The 19,160-nt window shown below is 42.5% G+C and overlaps 1 protein-coding gene across 2 annotated transcripts in view; it reads right to left on the bottom strand.

The window, feature by feature from the left end:
• Positions 1 to 5,974: 5,974 nt before the first annotated feature.
• The window catches only part of LOC146198777 (pregnancy zone protein-like), a 46,544-nt gene continuing 33,358 nt past the window's right edge, over positions 5,975 to 19,160 (bottom strand). The window contains exons 26-34 of one of the 2 annotated variants that reach the window (XM_084594263.1): positions 18,797 to 19,035; positions 17,698 to 17,941; positions 15,165 to 15,340; positions 13,453 to 13,668; positions 10,134 to 10,240; positions 8,645 to 8,720; positions 8,458 to 8,526; positions 7,980 to 8,082; positions 5,975 to 7,324 (exon numbers count right to left, since the gene is read on the bottom strand). In XM_084594263.1, coding sequence (XP_084450389.1) covers positions 7,107 to 7,324; positions 7,980 to 8,082; positions 8,458 to 8,526; positions 8,645 to 8,720; positions 10,134 to 10,240; positions 13,453 to 13,668; positions 15,165 to 15,340; positions 17,698 to 17,941; positions 18,797 to 19,035 — 1,448 coding nt within the window. In that variant the 3' untranslated portion in view covers positions 5,975 to 7,106. Of the gene's footprint in view, positions 7,325 to 7,979; positions 8,083 to 8,457; positions 8,527 to 8,644; positions 8,721 to 10,133; positions 10,241 to 13,452; positions 13,669 to 15,164; positions 15,341 to 17,697; positions 17,942 to 18,796; positions 19,036 to 19,160 lie in introns of those variants that run through there. The other variant, XR_014705016.1, reaches the window with a different exon arrangement.

The following is a 19,160-nucleotide window of genomic DNA, read 5'->3' as shown; positions in this document are numbered from 1 at the left end:
CAGAGGATGACCTACGAAAGTCTGTTCAGCGTAATTAAGTTCGCCTTCGGTTCGCCTACATGTTATCTGGTTCTGCGCCCTGCCGATGAAAAATACCACATGAATTTTCTGTTGTACGACATTATTTTGTGTTGTGCAACACAAATTTGTGTTCTGTGTTGTACTACAGAAAGTTAGGCTGTAATACAGAGTGGTTTGTTGTACAACACAAGACTGCTCTGTTGTACTACAGACTGGTCTGTTGTACAACAGGGCTGTGCTCTGTTCTACTACACATTGAGCTGTACAACAGACTGCTTGCAAATTCTACATCATTAAAAAACATTTTTGTGTCTATAACTGACATAATCTATATGGGCACGACATATAGACGCACGCACCCTTTTAATGGGTGCAATGCTGCTTGCTTACACTCATTGAAAGGGTCCATCAGTACTTCAATGCACTTTTCTGGAGAGGTGCAACTTAAGGCACGAAAAGGATATACATATGCCTGGTCATTGATTAATTAACGTATATTGTTGTATATCTCAATGACCTACAAATAAGTGCCTCTTGGTCATAACTGAATTAAGCAGCTTTAAATAACTGTGATGTCCTTTGCTTTGCAGACAGGGAAGGCTGCTTGAAAGCACAGTACATTTGATTATATGCATGCAGTTGAGAGCTATCAGTTCAAATGTAAAATGTACGGGTCAATCTCTATAGATGTATGTGTGTGTGGTACTTGAGAGTCCATGCCGTGCACATATGTATTACATCTCGTAAGGTTAAGATATGTATATTTCAATGAAGATGGGAAAAAAAGCTACCAGAGGGCTATAATTAGGTCTCCAAGCTTAATGTGGGGAATTCAAAGCTTTAAGTAGTACTGTTTCTTCTTTTGTTGCTTCTTTAACTGATTGAGTTGAACTTGTTAAATTTTACTTGTATATGTTTTTTGCCCAGTTTATTGTTTGGTTTTGGATAATGTACTTCTGAAGAACCTTTAAATGGTACGTGACTTGACAGGCTGAAGTTCAATTGTTAACCACATCACATTGCTGATTCCTATTTAAGACTGGCAATTAATGTAGTGCAATTGCATTCAATATAAGCTATCCAAAGATGTATGATTTGATATATACAGCAGAAATTTCAATTTTTATTCTTATCATTAAAGCAATTACCTGCACAATTAATAAGGACCTAGCAATTATTTCAGTGCAATTATGCATAGCATAAGTTATCTAATGATATATAACTTGATGTTGAGGCCCAAAGCACAATGTATTTTGCAATAAGCTAACAGATCATAATTAAGGCCTACAATTAGTCCACTCAACATAAGCTATTAAATGATGGCCGAATTTGCGGGAGCTGGCTGGCAATTTGAGATGGGAACCGAGCATAATAAGTACTGGGATAACGACAAATGTGGCCGGGCACCGATTCCTAAGCCATATATGGCATGAAATTCGCCGGAGCCTGTGCCACTAAATTTGGATGACACACGCACGCACGCGCACGCAAGCACATTATATATATATACGTTCAAAAAGTCAGACCTGGTGAAGAAATGTATTTGACGTTTCGGCTGCGGGACCGGCCGTCGGAAGAAACTAGGTTATAGGTGGTGCCCTATATTTATACGCTATAGGTCTATCAGCATCAGTACTGATGACGGTGACCATTTAATAATACACCAAAACTAGTGGAAATCACAAATCAGTGAATTATGCTTATTGAGCTGGGTAACAAATTTGTATAGTTAACTTTTTACTTATCGCAGTTAGGCGTTGCAATGAAATTTTCTGGCCATTAGCAAGAGCCGTATAACTTTTTAGAATTTCAAGAATGCGATTTTATTGCGCCATGGTGTAGCAAGTTTTTGCCTTTTTCAGCAGGCACGCGTCTTCTGCGAGCCATGACGAACCGTCAATAGACTGGCATACCATATATTGAAGCCGCACGTCATACCATATGTGTACGAATGTGAGCTCGCCCACCGCCAATGCGCACGCGCTGATTGGTGCCGATGTGGCAGGTATGAGCGACTAAACTGGTACCTTCAAGGCGAACTGTTGCACGTCAGGACCAATCAAAGCGTGTGCGGAACTAGTGGCGGGGGTCACGGTACTCCGGTAACACGGTACACGTAAGGTATGCTAAAGAAGCTTAAACTACAAGCCACTCCGTGGCCAGCCTGTTACGTGGCATTTCACCTGTATGGGTTGGAGCACGGCGTGGGTTTCTTGGGGGTAAGCAAAATGAGTGCGAAAGCACTATTTCACTCCCACCTATTCCCACTCTGCGCGGCTCAGGTGTCCAGCGAGAAGTGTGAAAGACACTGCGCCTTTCCTCTCAATTAGCAATTTAAGCAGAGTTTGCAAGGCGCCTGTGTACTGTGCGATGTCGGTACGCGTTAAAGGATCTCAGGTGATCGACATTTCCTAAGCCCTGCACTACGGCATCTCATAACCCGAGTCACTTTGGGGAGTTAAACAGTATATAAACTGAACTATGTTTTTAGTTTGCTTTTGGTGATCGACATTTCCTAAGCCCTGCACTACGGCATCTCATAACCCGAGTCACTTTGAGGAGTTAAACCGTATATAAACTGAACTATGTTTTTAGTTTGCTTTTGGGGAGAGAAATACACAGTATCTGTCTCACTCGATCCTCGGTGGACTCCTACACGAAGCCGACAAACAAATGTCAGACAAGATTCTAAAACTCCGGATTAGTGGCATCGCAAAGCGCGCGCTACCCTCGAGACCAGCCGGGATTGGAGCCACCGTGGTTGGAGCAATGAGCTGCGGAGAGCCCTGCAGCGCGGACGGGCAGGGCAGATCACGTGGCAGATGTAGCGCACGCTTTGCGAAAAGGGCGCGCGATAAGGGGGGGGGGGGGGGGGGGAGAGAGATGCTGTACTGATTTGGAAAATGCAGATGGTTGTTGCGCTGGGTAGCAGTTCCTATTGAGGGACGCCTTTGGCAGCCACCGCTGCGAGACCTCTGGCTCATGGTCGTCCATGTCTGAGCTGAACAGGGCCACCTCCAATCCTTTAATAGTTGGCTGACATATACTGGCAGGCACATAGAATTTGCTCAGGTGGACGAAATATTTAGCTTGAAATATGCTTCTAGCTCCCGTCGTCTGCGACCCTGAGGAGACCCCGAGCCAAACCGAGAGCCAACATATTTGGGCACCGAAAACATCATCCGGGTAATGAACGAGATTTAACGAGTAGAATTCTCCGCTCTCTAGTCCCCGTTCCTACAAGCTCAGGCATGTGTCTGTCCGCACTCCCAATTTCGCCCTCAGGACCCCCACAATTAGATCCTGTCCGAATTTGGCCAAAATCGGCGTCCAGCTTAATTTTACTACAGCCAACAGTGGTTATCAAATTTCGATGTGGGCCACCTCCAAAATTCGACCCTATGGACCCCCGAAATTTGACATCGACCGAATTTTACCAGATTCAGTGTTCAATCTATTTGAGTATTGTCAACACAATGCATGGTGCCTTGCAAATTTAGGGGTTCCAACCCCAAAATTTCACTTCGTCCGAATTTGTTCAAAATTGGTGTCCTAACTTGACTATCGCCAACACAGCAGTGACTTCAAAATTTAGGTGGCCCACCCCCAACATTTGGCCCACCGGACTTCAAAAATTTGACTTCATCCGAATATGACCAAATTTGAGTAGAGAAAACTCAGCAGTGATTCAAATTTAGCTAGGGCATACCCTCAAAATTTGGCACTGGATCTTCATAATTGAATTTGACCAAAATTGCGGTCTGACCTAATATGAGCATAGACAACTCAATGGAACTTTCAGATTTAGGTGGACCAAACTAAAATTTTGTCCTTGGACCGCTAAAATTTAATTCGTCCATTTGACCAAGATTGGTGTCTAACCTATATATTTTGGGGTCCCACAACTTTGTTTCAAACAGCGCGCGCGTTTTTTTTTTCTATTTGTATTGGTGTTTGCCCGGACAACACGAGTGCACATGAGCGAGCTGCCAATCGTGCGCGGAAACGAGGGTAGATAAGGGCGTCGGAGGCAAGGCAGGCAAGGCTCGTGGCAATTTACCCAGCGGGAGGCGGGCGAGCGTCACGGACCAGCGGGATGTGCATGGACGACGGAACTGAGACCTGCTTGGACGAAGACGGAAGCAATGCAGGCATATTTGCGCGAGTTGTTGCTACGCAAGGAACAATGTTTTTTGTACTGCCATTAGTTCTTTGGCCGTACATCGCTCGCGCTATTCGCGCCGCAGTGTGCTTGTGTCTCGACCGCATTTCCAGCGCAGTACTTTTTGAATGCTCTTTCATTTATCCGGAATAAACTGGCGTTTTTAAGAGGATTTGTCACTCGTCGGGCAAGACCATGGCTCGCGGACCCGTTTTCTAGAGGGCGAAGGTGGGGCCTTCAATATACAATTTGACTATGGCCAACTAAGTATACAGCCTCTATAAACTAAGTGGTGCCTTCCACATTTAGGTAGCACCCCAATGTTCAGTCCACTAACCGCCAAAATTTGACTTCATCCAAGTTTCACCAAAACTATTGTCTAACATAGTTAGAGTATGGCCAAATCAGTGGTGACATAATTTATATGGGCTGCCGCAGAAATTTTGCATGTTTTGATAAGTATTGCAAAGGACATCCTTATGGTCAAGTGTCGCACAAGATTCGCGATTGGGTTTGACTCTGTGAAGTCAAATCCGTATGGAAGCATAAAATGAAAGCCGTACCACACTCAAGGACATCTCATTTCTACTCGGCATGTCGTCCTGATTACATATTTAATGTGGTCACCTAGAAGCAGACAGTTTTGTGTCTTTTCAGTTTTCCAAAAAGTTGTCTATAAAATATAACAGGTTCGCCTGCATATTGACGTGGTTGAAATGTCGAATGCAACTAGACTGAGACACAAGTTCCAATATCTCTGCTCGGCTCTGATGTACGCCCCTATGATTGCTTTCATGCTGTGATAACACCAGACAAAGAAGATGCATGCAGGAAACTGGGATGACAGGCCGGCAATTACCTCTTCCTGAGTGAAGTCCTTGAGCTCGTAAAGCAGTGGAGATTGGTTGAGGCTACCAAGAGACAAACCAACAAAAAACTCCACAGAGTTGTTTGTATGGCGAGTTGAAGCGTGCTGCCTATGCAGCTCGTAGTAGCTGAGGCAGAGAGTGGTGAGGAGGGAGAGGAGTGGTGAGGAGTACGATTCTTGGCCAGGAGCATCTGGAAGGCATCATCCTCGATCCCCTTCATGATATGATTGATTCTGTCAGCTTCAGATATGGACGGGCTGACCGATGCCAAAGGTCTACAATGTCCTCAATATAATGCGTGAATGTCTCACCGCTTTCCTGATCACAACCGTGAAGTAGTTCTGCGTGAAGCCTGTGAATCACAGGCCAGCCGAATGCTTCTGCGAAGGCATTTCAGAATGCCAACCAAGTGGGTAGGACCATTTCGTGATTTCGGTATCACTGGAGGGCAACATCTCCCAGGCAGAAGATGATAATCAAAAGTTTCAGTGTCATCCCAGTTGTTGTAGCTGCTCACGCGGTCATACGTCGAAATTCAGTCATTGACGTCTTGTTCGATTTACTGCAGAAGATAGGGGGTCCCATAGTCGAGTGGTGCCAGAATAGATGACGGTAGCGGGTAATGAAGAACTGGCTGGACTCAATTCATCAGACATAGTGGGTGCCGGTGGCAAGGTTCTAATCCGGAGATCCAGGTTGTTGAGGATCAGGCAGTACCTTCACCAGATGTAAGGGATCTGGACATTTCTGGTTTCACACGAGAGGGCAGTGGCGAGGCAATGTTATATGCAGCGATTGGAAAACGCCGAGATAGGAAGAGTAGCGGTCCAGCAGCCAGGTCATGCGCACTAGGAACGGACGTCCTTCTCTTTATCGGATGCCTGCACTAAGTCTATGCTGATCTGCAGTACTACACTTTAAATATTTTATTATCTTTTTTATTTTTTGGTAACATGTCAACAGTTCAGGCAAGTCATTAGATGACATCGAAAACAATAGCAAAATCTATACAGAAGAGATGTTGCAGAAGAAGTGCATAAAGGATCAAGTTATCCTTGTTTGGCTTCTTAATTTTTCCTGTCTATTTGATTTTAGTACCAATCGTTTTTCCCATATAGAATATATAGCAATGCCACACAGCATTGACTAGAGCCTGGAGTGGAGGCATTACTGCACAATATTGTGTACCATACAAAAGTACTGACAAGCTCATATTTTAAATTAGCAATTAGTTTATAGTCAGTAGCTATAAAGGACTAATAAAGTGTATGAAATTTTATTCTACCAAACAGATTCCACCTTCATGCTACAATTTTTATAGCGTTAGCACCTTTAACATGAAGATCTGGTCTCAACATGAAGTTCCAGGTTTGAGGCTATTTATGCTGTGAATGTGCTGGGCGATTTTTTACTGTTTGCATATTTGTATTTTAAAGACAAGAGAGATGCTTCAGCGCAGTATGTGAAGGTGGGATGTATATAGCAAACTGGACATTATGTGCATTACAGTGTGATAATTAAACAATTGCTTAAAATTACTAGTCAACTTTCTCAAAAACTTTAAACATAATGTCCACCTTACTGTACAACCTACCTGCACAAACCACAATGAGGGATCTACCATAGTTCTTTAAAAAAAAATATGTAAACTAAAAAAATATCATCCCGTATATTTATGTTGACAATAGGTGGCTTTCAGGACACTTATGGCACAGAGTGTAAAACAGCCCAGACAAGATGACTCAACTTCATCCCACAAAAAAAGAAATGGACTGCATGCTGTTCATCTTCACTTCCAAATTACACGTAAAGAAATGGCATGCTTGATAAGTAGAGAGCACATCTTAAAGTGTCCTTCTGCCTTTCAGATGAAAACTCTAAAATAGTGTACTTTTTGCTTACAAAAAGAGTGAGTAATGCTTCAACATAAAAATTTGGCTGCTTTTAAAGCTAGGACAGCTGTGGTGCTTCTATGTTGTTATTTAGTGTTCTTTGGGTAGAAATTGAATGCATTGAGATTCGTTAATTTGGAGCATATCCCAGCATTCCACAAGTCAAGTCTGAGGAGCAGGCACTGTGACAGGCATGTTTGCTTCAGGGCCATCTGGAAAATCCAAGTCGTGCTCAATGTTTCGGAAATTGCCTAAATGAAGTCTAGCTGAACGAATATCTCCTTGCACCATTTCCGACTGCAGAGGCATCTGTGAGTCAATGAGGTCTTGCAGATCTCTCTCACAACTTGGAATTGTGTAGTTCCTCAGCACGATGACACCTGCAAAGTGTGTGCGAAAAGTTATTGGCAGAAGTGACTAAACTAGTGAACAAAACTGCAGAACCAATTCATTTTACTGAACATTTTCACTCGGCAACCTGACCATCGCTAAAAAGCAAAATTTAGTCCAATATACTTTGCACTCGAGTTTCTCATTTGTGCCATTAGTCTGCTGTGTATTACGTGCACTCCGAGACTACAAAAACAGTGTCCCTCAGAGGTATGTGACCAAAAGTGTATATACAACAAAACCTACCCTGTACCATGCAAAAATGGACCTTAGATATGATTAACATAATGTGTACCATGCTACTGTCACCAGAGTACTGTTACCAGAGTCTGCCTGCTGCCAGTTTGAATGCACCGAATGATCCCGATGTGGTAGGCATGCATGCAGCTTTCAGGCACCTGGCACTGGCTTGGTGCCCCCAGGGCGATCAGCATATGTGCACTGATGTAACGCGGGTTCCTGGTGCCCCAGTAAAAACAACACGGCACATGCTATACTAAAAGTGCTTATTACGTCGCCTCCTTATGCCCATGTGTCTCCCTTTATATAATGCCTGTTTCTTGTTCCAGTTGTTACATTATAAAAAAGGGCCTTCAAAAGTACTTGAATGAATTCAATGATTGACTGAATGAATTTGTAACAAACCAGGGTCATAGTAGTCCTGCAATACAACAGGTGCAGGAGCATTGTCTTGCACTTCATACTCTTGGGTCAACATTAATGTGATGCACGTTCTTCGGTTGCTTAGCTGGAAAACAAAAAATAGAATGTAATTATGGCACACTCGAAAGTCTGCTTTTATGCACACCGATTATATATGAAATGAAAATTCTGCCAAACGCGCAACAAAGACGATTTAGTACGACATGTGAAAGATGGCATTCAAGCAGGCCCCTAGGCAGTGATTTTTGCTTGAAACATTGAAGTGCATTTTTCACATTATCTTAACAGCAGTGTATTCTCCTTAAGCATACTTTTTTTGAGCATCATAGGTATGCACTGAAAAGATGGCACAGCATGCTGCCAGATCAAATAAACAAAATGGACGAGTCTAAGAAACATTCCTGGGCATATATCAGTGAGAAGGTTCATGCAGACCTGAATAAATATATGGTTACTTCACCTCATCAAAGTACAGGTTTATTTTGTCAGGCTCTTCCTCTATCTTCTTAATTTCCAGGCCATCAACAACCTAAAAATATAAATAGATAAATTATAACACCAAATATATGGCAAGTGCAATGTGAGTATATGGTAGACACAGCAATGGTAGAAACAGCAGCAAATATATATATAAAAAAAAGAGACACCTTGACGAAACGGAATCCGGTTGGCAGATGGACTTGTATGACCACCATTCCAGACATTCCCCAGGAGAGGAGGTAACTGAAGCAAAGAGTGCACAAAACTTTGATCAATAAAACTGACAAAACAACCATATGGTATAAAGAGCATAAGCTTTCTTCTGGTGTCTTAATGTTAAGTACGTGCCTGGTTTCATTTCTACTGGATGTTAGCTAGCATGTCGAGAACGTGAAACTTGCTCTATGCCCATCACCATAATATGCCCGCCCTGAAGGCAGAGGAGGGATATCTCATGCAGTTAGGTTGAAACCTCATAAGGTTGCCCACTTCTGTTCAACGCTTTATCAGCTTTCGATGCTGTGCAGCTATGAATGCAGCTGTTCTAAAGTCGCCTCCTTCATCCTGCGTCACTTCGTTCTACGTCACGGGGCTCCTCGTGAACTTCTCAGTGACCGCGGCCACGTCTTCCTATCTCAAGTGGTCAGCGAGCTGTTGGAAGCTTGCCAAACAATACATCGAACCACCACAGCTTACTATCCTCAAGCCAACGGCCTCACAGAAAGGTTTAACCGAACGCTTGGTGACATGCTCGCCATGTACATTTCTTCTGACGTGTCTAATTGGGATCAGGTGCTTCCATACATCACCTATACCTATAACACAGCGTCTCAGGCAACGACTGGATTTTCCCCATTCTTTCTCCTATACGGTCGTGAGCCTTCCTGTCTACTGGACACCATACTTCCTTACCACCCCGACAGTTCAGAGTACACTTCTCTTTCTGCTGTTGCTCGTAATGCTGAGCAGTGCCGTCAGCTGGCGCGTTCATTCACGTCGGACATTCAAGATCTTTGCCGACATGAGAGCAATCACGGAAAGCCCGCTGCTGACTTTCCTACCAACACCCTCTTTTGGCTGTGTGTTCCAGCTGATTCAAAATTCTCTGCAAAGTATAATGGCCCTTATCGTGTATTAGAGCGTACATCACCAGTTAACTACGTCGTGGAGCCGGCAACGCCTTCTTCAGACCACCGTCGCCGCGGGCGAGAAGTTGTTCATGTCAGTCGACTTAAGCCATACTACAACCCCCTTGTCATACCCTCGCCCTAAGTCGCCAGGATGGCTCCCTCTTCTTGCCGAGGCAATTGTAAGGAAGAAGATGATACAGCGCCGAAGCTAACGACAATGAAGACGCCGATCAGCTGCCGCGCGCACTGAGAGCTCAAACTGTCTTCATCGGACGAGATTGTGCTTCGCTCTATGATCGTCTTGTGTCATCGGTCGCCGTCTCCAGTCCTTCGAATAACCCCCAATAAACCCCTCTTCACTTTCTTTATTCTCCATCAAAGGCTACAGTTGCAAGGAGATTGAAAAATGTCTAATGTTCTGTTGCTGCTGTGCCTTACGAAACTTCATGAGGTTAGGTTGAAACCTCGTGAAATTGCCCACCTCGGCCTGCAGACTTAAAAATGTGAGTAATCATAAATGTATTACCTAGCACAGAGCTCTATCTTTGGCTTACAGTCAGCGTGAGATGCCTGTACCATGAGGTCAAAGTTGTTGGTATCAGCAACAGCTGGAACATTGAACTTTGCAGTGGCCTGCAAAGACATCAGGAGTAATGCTTGACATTAGCCATTTGATGTGCTGTGCATAAAATTCTGTACGCAATAAACTTGTAGCTTTTTCTGAGACTGCACTGCGTATCGCAGCGATTGTTTTATTTTAGGTCAATTCCACATTCTTCATGTCAAGGTGGTTTTATGTACCATACAGTGAATGTGGTAAGTAATGCTATTTCGCAGAGCAGTCAGCTGGGTAGCCCGTTATCTGCCATTTTTATGTAAACATGCTTTGCCACCAGTATAATTCACATTTTTTTTCTTTTGCCATTTCAAGCACAATGTCCCCCTTAGAAATAGAGAGTTTTCATTTTGAATGGAAAACAGCGCGAGAGACGAACCCCAAAGCAGAGAACCACAGGACGAGTACTGTTTTCCATTAAATATCGTGATTGTTGGTATAGTGCCTGATATAATGCGCCTTGCATTTGTGTTGGGCATGGTGTTTTCACATTGTTTTCTGTTTCGTTGCAGCGATATTTTTGCGCATTTTTATTTGTTGCTTAGAGGTCAGTTCCATTTTTGATATGTTAAAACTTGGCACTGACTGGATGGTGCTGGTGTTTTGTTTGTCGAGTTCCGCCTTTGTAATCTGTACCCTGTATCGCTCCTATCTTGGTCCTGACCGGACTGATAGTATCTCTAATAAATAAATAAATAAATAAATAAATAAATAAATAAATAAACAAACAAATAAACAAACAAACAAACAAACAAACAAACAAATAAATAAATAAATAAATAAATAAATAAATAAATAAATAAATAAATAAATAAATAAATAAATAAATAAATAATGTTCCACCAACTCGGCCGTTTGGCTATAGTGTTGAGCTGTTTTCATTGCTTGTCGTGCTTGGAGCATGATAGCCTCAGCTCTTTACGTGGCATAAAACCCAACGCATCATCATCATCATCAGCCTGATTATACCCACTGCAGGGCAAAGGCCTCTCCCATATTTCTCCACTTAACCCGGTTCTGTGCTAGCTGCATCCATTTGACCCCTGCGAACTTCTTAATCTCATCCGCCCACCCAACTTTCTGCCGCCCCCTGCTACGCTTTCCTTCCCTTGGAATCCAGTTTGTTACCCTCAGCGACCATCGGTTATCCTCTCTTCGAACAACATGTCCTGCCCATGTCCATTTCTTCTTCTTAATTTCCACTAGAATGTCGGTAACTTGAGTTATTTCTCTGACCCACTCTGCACGCTTTCTATCTCTTAATGTTACCCCTACCATTTTTCGTTCCATAGCCCTCTGGGTTGTCCTCAACTTAAGTAGAACCCTCTTAGTTAGCCTCCACGTTTCAGCCCCATAGGTGAGTACAGGCAAGATGCAACTGTTGTGTACTTTCCTCTTGAGAGATACCGGTAAGCTGCTAGTCATAATCTGCGAGTGCTTGCCAAATGCGCTCCATCCCAATCTTATTCTTCTTGTTATTTCCTTTTCATGGTCCGGATCTGCGGTTACTACCTGTCCTAAGTAGACATATTCGCTTACTACTTCCAGTGTTTCGCTACCTAATGTAAACTGCTGTTCCTTCCCGAGGCTGTTGAACATTACCTTAGTCTTCTGCATATTGATTTTTAAGCCTACCTTTCTACTTTTACTGTCTAGGTCATCAATCATTATTTGCAGTTCATCCCCCGAGTTGCTTAGCAAGGCAATGTCATCAGCAAATCGCAGATTACTGAGGTATTCTCCATCTACCCTTATCCCTAACTGCTCCCATTCCAAGTCTCTGAATACTTCCTCTAAACAAGCTGTGAATAGTACTGGGGAGATTGTGTCTCCTTGCCTAACACCTTTGTTTATGGGAATTTTGTTACTTTCTTTATGCAGAACTATGGTTGCTGTGCAGCCACTATATATATCTTCCAGCACTTTCACGTACGGCTCGTCTACCCCCTGATTTCGCAATGCCTGCATCACCGCCGAGGTTTCAACTGAGTCAAGTGCTTTTTCGTAATCAATGAATGCTATGTATAAGGGCTGGTTATATTCCGAGCATTTTTCTATCACCTGATTGATGGTATGGATATGATCGATAGTAGAGTACCGTTTCCGAAACCCTGCTTGATCCTTTGCTTGATTGCAGTCTAAGGTTGTCCTGATTCTATTAGCGATTACCTTAGTAAATACCTTATACGTAACAGACAGTAAGCTGATTGGTCTCTAATTTTTAAGGTCCTTAGAGTCCCCTTTCTTGTGAATAAGGATAATGTTTGCATTCTTCCATGGTTCCGGTACCGTCGATGACAACAGGCACTGCGTATACAGGGTGGCCAGTTTTTCTAGCACGATATCCCCCCCGTCCTTCAGCAAATCTGTAGTTATCTGATCCTCTCCAGCTGATTTCCCCCTTTTCATAGTTTCTGGTGCTTTCTTGACCTCGTCCTTCGTCACTGGTGGAACGTCTGACTGTTTTTCCCTACCGCCAATCTTCTTACGGTCCTGACTGCTTTGGCTACTGTAGAGATCTGTATAGAACTCCTCGGCTAATTTGACTATCTTGTCCATATTAGTGACTATGTTGCCCGCCTTGTCCCTTATCGCATACATCTATCCATCAACTGTGAGCCTTGTCCAAATTTTGCACACCACACCCCAGCAAACATGTAACCACTGATATTTTGCATTGCATACCTAAAAAATTGTTTTTGCTAAGGCCTAAATATTATATTTTGGCAAAAATTGCTTTTTTTGGGCAGAAATAGAAAATAGCTTGTGATAGGCTTCTAATATAAAACTGCTATGATACAAACAAAATTTAATAACAAGTCATTCAGCCAACAATAACGCCTTTCCATGTAAAATAACCAAAGAGCTAATTGTAATGGGCCAAACTATATGCTAAAGAAGTGAAATCCTTAGACTGTGATCCTATAGCTCTTTCTCGCTGTCTTGACAAGAAAAAAAGTGGGCCTGCTTTATGCAATTAGCAAATGAAATGGTGTACGTAAATGAAGCCCTTGAGAATCAATTAAGGTCAGCAAAGACTATGAAGTTAATTGTTTTAATGGTGATTACGAAAGTGCTACGAGCAGTACAAGATGAATGGGCGTGAGCACTGAGCACGCAGGTTTGAATGTGCATGTTAATGACGATGCTGCAAAAAGGAGCTCGATTCTCACCTCTACCACAGTTTGCAAGAGAGCAACTTAGAACACAAATGACGGAGACCACCAACCTGCACAAAGGCACAGCCCTTGCCAGTGACGTTGAGTTTAACCGTTGCTGGCAGCACAGGGATGGCTACCTCCTGAAGCAGCAGTGCATTGCTTGGCTCCACAAAAAGCTCTTTAGCCTCTGTGTGTTGGGATGACACTCGGATTGACAAGCGCGTATCTTGTGGCGTGATTGCTTTGGCATATTTTGCCAGGGCTTGCATGGCTACAACAGTGTCCTGCACCAATGTGAAAAACAACAGGCTATTAGAGTGGCCAAAATTAAAGGCAGTAGAAGAGAAGCAAAAACATTAATTAATGCAGCAGTGTTTAATAGGGGTCATTAAAGATGCTTATCAAACTGCAAACTAAAAAAAAATATGGAAAGAGCACCATTTTTTTTATTATAACTTATTTAGCTGTATGAACAGCTTCTCTGCACAAAGTGTCACAGCTCTGTGTGTGAATGCGAATGCAATGTGCTAAAGGAGGGGAGCTAGTGCTGGCTATTTCTCTTGCTATGCTAGGCTGTCAATGTAGTTGCACGATGGTCAAAGAAGGCATTGCCATGCATGTGACTTTGACAGCATTTTACACATCTCTTTCCAGTTGCACATTTGGGAACATGACAAATTTTTGCATAAACAGTCCCCCCCCCCCCAAGAAAAAAAAACAGCAAAAATAAAATAAAATAAAATTAACATGAGGTTTCACAATGGCATGCCATTGCAAAGTTGGCGGCCCTGGAAAAACGGTGGTCCAGGGATCCCCGGATTAGGACAAATTTTTCTTCAACTACAAAGTTTCTGAGAAAGCTATACAGCTCTCCTTTGTAGCCGTACGGCTGCGCTTGGGTGGACGCCATTGAGTAATCACTCCCTTATTACAAATCTACTCCACCTTAAATATTTGACCAACACCGCTCCCACGTCAGAGTTATTGATCAATTCGCTCTCGCTCCACCGTCCGATCTGCTGATCGTCCTAGATAGCTCAGTTGGTAGAGCGACTGCCCCAGAGAGGCGAAGCTGTATAACTTTCCTTTATAGCAGTAAAGCTGCGCTTGGGTGGATGCCAATGAGTAATTACTCTCTTATTACAATGGCATGCCATGTTGTACATATGGTTACTAAGGCATAAGATTGTCTTAGACAAAGTACACAATTAACAGACATTGGTACAGTAAGAAAAAAAAGTCAGTGAAGCACTGCAAAAGATAAGACATATACAAAACCATCCTGGAATGAATCCACTCTGCCAACAATGGGTTAACACAAGCTTTTTTATTACTACCTGCACCTGGAACAATTTCTGATTCTCTGACTGCTGGTTTCTGTCATTTGAACTGATCTGTTCAAGTTGCTTCAGTTTACTCTGTTATGGTACTGTCTGCAATTAACATCACTCTGAAGTCATATTCTTTAATATTCACCTCTGTTGTTAGTGATACCTTGCCCGCTTTATTTTCTTTTTTTTTTGCGTTATTGTACTTATGTGTGCCCACCTAGTATGGTTTTGTATATCAAGACCACAGTAACTTGAATCAAATATTAAAAAACAATGACATATAAAATACTGGCACACAAAGAAGCACTTCTTGTCAGCATTCCAAAACGTCCTCGGCATATTTTTCCTTTCTCAGTCAGTCACATGCTAGCCAGCCCAAACAAGCAACCCCGTTAAAGAAAAGTAACAATAATAAGACCATGAAATCATTAGCTACTGAAGGTGGTTACCTGTGTGGACATGAACCCTCCCTTGTCATTCCTTTGCTTGAGCAACCACTGGATGGCAGGCAGGGCTTTAGGCACACCTGCTTCCTTGAGCAGTGTCATGCAGCAGAGAATTGCATAGCCACTTGTCTCTACAGCCACGCCCAAAGACACGTTGTGACCCCAATGCAGGGTGCCATCTCAAAAGAGAAAATGACAAAGACGACATGAGGGTCAGTACCACCGAGCAAAATTGCTGGTTTATTTATTTATTTGTTTTAAATTCCATGTTACAATTTGCATGGTGCTTCCATTTACAGATCCGACGTTCTCTGTAATGTCTATATACCAGATTCACTCTTATCAGAAGGAGTAGGCTACTGCTCCCTATGTCTGGTTTGGTTTGGTTTGTGAGGTTGAATGTCCCAAAGCGACTCAGGCTATGAGAGACGCCATAGTGGAGGGCTCCAGAAATTTCGACCACCTGGGGTTCTTTAACGTGCACTGACATCGCACAGCACACGGGCATCTTGCTTTTCATCTTCATCGAAAAGTGGTAGCCTCGGCTGGGATTCGATCCCGCATCCTTGGTCACAGTAGTAGAGTGCCCTAACCCCTGCACCACCACGGCGGGGAACTCTCTGTGTCTGAACAGGTGAAAGTAATTCTTTATAATGAAATAAAAAAATTTTTAATGAAACCCCAAAAATTTGTGATCTTCTACTACCCTATGTAAGCAATTTATTGCTTTGATGCAAGTGGTAGCCAACAATGTTGTAGAAAAAATCTTTATGGCTACAGTTACTTAACACCTTCTAATTTTACTTTGAAATAAAGTTTGGCGTCTCTTCCAGACCTAGGCTGTATAGCTAGGGAGTGTGCTAATAGTAAATTTTTTAAATAATATCAAATGCTCATCTGGGAGTTATAAAACTGAAATGAATATGAATGAAACACTTTTAGTAATATCTGCAACTTGTGCAAATATTCATACAGAATGAAAGTGGCGATGCAGCAGTAACTGCTATAACTTGAGAAGTTATAGCTATAGTTGCTAAAAGATGCAACAATGATCTCCACAGGTGGTGAGCATAATAGTATAAGTATAAGAAAATCATCTTTTGCTAGTGATGGCAGCCGTGAAATTTCTAGTGCCACATCACAGTCGATGAGAAAGACAAACAATGTATGAGCAACAACCTCAAAGATTAGGTATCAAAATAGGGTTTGCTGAACCTGCCTCAGCCTTGCAGTGTCTCCAATATGGAGGCAACAATCAGCAGCACAAAGGCGGCGAGTGGACTGTGTCACAGCACTGAATTCTCTCCAAATGCGCAAACTGATTACGGCATCGTGCTGTGCTGCATCGGAGTGAGACTTGTGTTTGATGTAATCGCCGAAGAAAACTAAGAAAACTTCATGCCATTTGAAACTTGAAAGCATATTCAAAAACTACTACGATTCAAAAACATTAAGCATACGGGATAGCTTTTTTACTTTCTTTCAATATTTGAAGTCGGCATGAATTAGCACCATGATATTTTCTGGGCAAAGAAAAACCGAATATAAGGTAGAAGAAAAATAAACACTCCGCTGGTGGGACCTGAACCCATGACCTCCGAATTTTACATCTGATGCTCTTAGCTACCAAGTGAGCTACAGCGATGGCTGTTGAATTTTCTACTTTCCAGAGTATAAATGTTAATACCCAAGAAGAGTAAAAAACCGAAAGATATTGTTGCAACTCAGTTGGTAAGAGCACGAAATCTGGAATTCGTAGGTCATCGGTTCTGATCCGATCAGCATCGAGTTTTTCTTCTACTTCATATTTAATTATCTTTCTCCCAAAAGAAAATTACATATTAATTTATGTCAACTACATATATCTTTAAGAAATAGAGGAAACAATCCCTTGTACTTTCCTTGGCCTCTCCGACTTAAAGCTTTCATTTGCATATAATAATACCACTGTCTGGAACGCTGTGCGTGATCTTGCGAACACCGGTGAATGATGATGATGCTGCGTATGTACAGGTGAAAGAGCTGAAAGTTCTGGCACCGCGCTCACAATATATATATGTATATATATATATGTGGCAGTTCTGCCAGTGGCACTCCATTTGGTGACCTGCTTATGTGCCACCATGACTACGAACTGTATTTGCGCTTTGCACTGACTGTATAGACTTGACACTCTCGTTTCCTCATTTCAATCACATCATTACTGTCGCCAAGATCAAGCAACAGAGTGGAATAGTACATACTTATTGAGGCATGAGGTTTTAGCACCAGTGACAGGGACAAAGGCTCTTAGTGTAGAGCAAGTGATGCGCACACAAAGGTGTTTCAATTTTTATACATCACAGTTTTTGTGTTTTAGGTTAACTGTGGCTCAATCCCTCCAACACAGACACTAAATATGTGGTCAAGTTGATCACAATTCTGCCGTTGTAAATGACTTGCAAGCTTCCAGAAGCTAAAACACATGTGCTCATAGTCTGGACTTCATAAGAAGTGACAATGCTGTTAGAAGGTCAGCATCACGTGGTGTACTCACCAGTGTCCAATTCAGCCTTGCTCCAAAGCAAGTCGAAAGTTTGCTGAGCATCGTGGTGGTCAGAGAGGGCCAAGGCATAAGCCTGAAGAGCCAGTGAGTAGCTGTCCTGCTCATGAGGAGTTTCTTCGATGAGGCATTGGATGGCCGCATTTTGCACAGATGGGGAAAGAGTCACATTTGCTTCAAGCAGCGAGATTAGCACATAGGATGTCAGTGGTGAGAGTGACTTGCCCTGGACACCACCCTATTAAATAAAAAGGTAAAAATAAGAATCATGCATGCATGAGTGACTTTTTATATGAGACTGTGCCAGCACAAACTATGGAAAATGGCATGGAGTATTCTAATGTAAACTTAGCATAGCATAATGCTCTCATCTAAGTGTGCTTACAGACAGTTTTAATTAAATGTAGAGGTGTAGTATATTTCTGCACAACGGAGGTAGTGAAACATAAGAACTCCAAGAAACTAAACAAAAGAAAACAATTAATGGCCTCAGAATCGTGTTCTATTTGCCTAATTATTATATTACTTGTAGCTGCTGTCGCTGAAAGGCAAAATTTAACTCATTCTACTAGTTTGAAACTAATCCAAGTTCCAAACCTATGGTTACAACAACGATACAAAACCCCACAACATAAATTGTGCATGCATAACTCATATACAAGTAACAAGTCCTTAGAAGTCAAAATTTGCCAGCTTTAATGCACTGCACTTCTTGCAAACATGCCTTCATTTAGAATTGAGGTTCTGCATTTTTACTTAAGTAGAATAAAGGGGTTTTGAGTCTCTAATGCAGTAAAGATAAGAAATAGAAGAACATTTATGATCAGAGAGTTGTGGTTACTAGCGACAAGCTAAGCTTGCCCACGGCATATGCAGGTGCACAAACCATGCTCAGTATTCTTCACATTAATTAACCACGAGGTAAAATTAGCGCCACTGTACACTACACATCAAAAACTGCGGCTTTAAAAAGAAAATGAGTGCATCCAAGTGCCTCGCTATACGATTATGAACGAAGATACAAACTATAGCACAATGAGAAAACACGTAGAATACGCAAAATGAGGCACAGCAATCATGCAATGTCACAAACCTTGAGCTGAGTGTTGAGCACACGGCCAACTGATGGGAAGCAACCTGTGTCATATTGGTGCTCGAGCAGCCACTGAGTGCTCAGGCTCAGCTCAGTGTTGTCAAAGAAAACATATCGGCGGGCTTGTCCAAACGTCCGCACTACGAATGCTACCAGCCACAAGCTAGGTTCAGGATCTGTAGTGCCAAAGGCACTATAGCCATTATTCTGATGCCTGTAGTTCAGCTGCTGCTGATAGCCTGAAAAGGAAGAGAAAGCATTACCACATCAGTGTGTACTCGTGAACAAGTCTTTTCAATATCTCTTGCACTTTTTCTGCATGACAGGATGTTTTTGTGAAGGTTCTGATGTTCTAGCTAATTAA

The sequence above is a fragment of the Amblyomma maculatum genome, chromosome 2, assembly GCF_055883805.1.
Source record: "Amblyomma maculatum isolate TAMU_Amacu chromosome 2, ASM5588380v1, whole genome shotgun sequence".
NCBI classification, from domain to species: domain Eukaryota; kingdom Metazoa; phylum Arthropoda; class Arachnida; order Ixodida; family Ixodidae; genus Amblyomma; species Amblyomma maculatum.
This window is presented reverse-complemented; position numbering and strand designations above follow the sequence as displayed.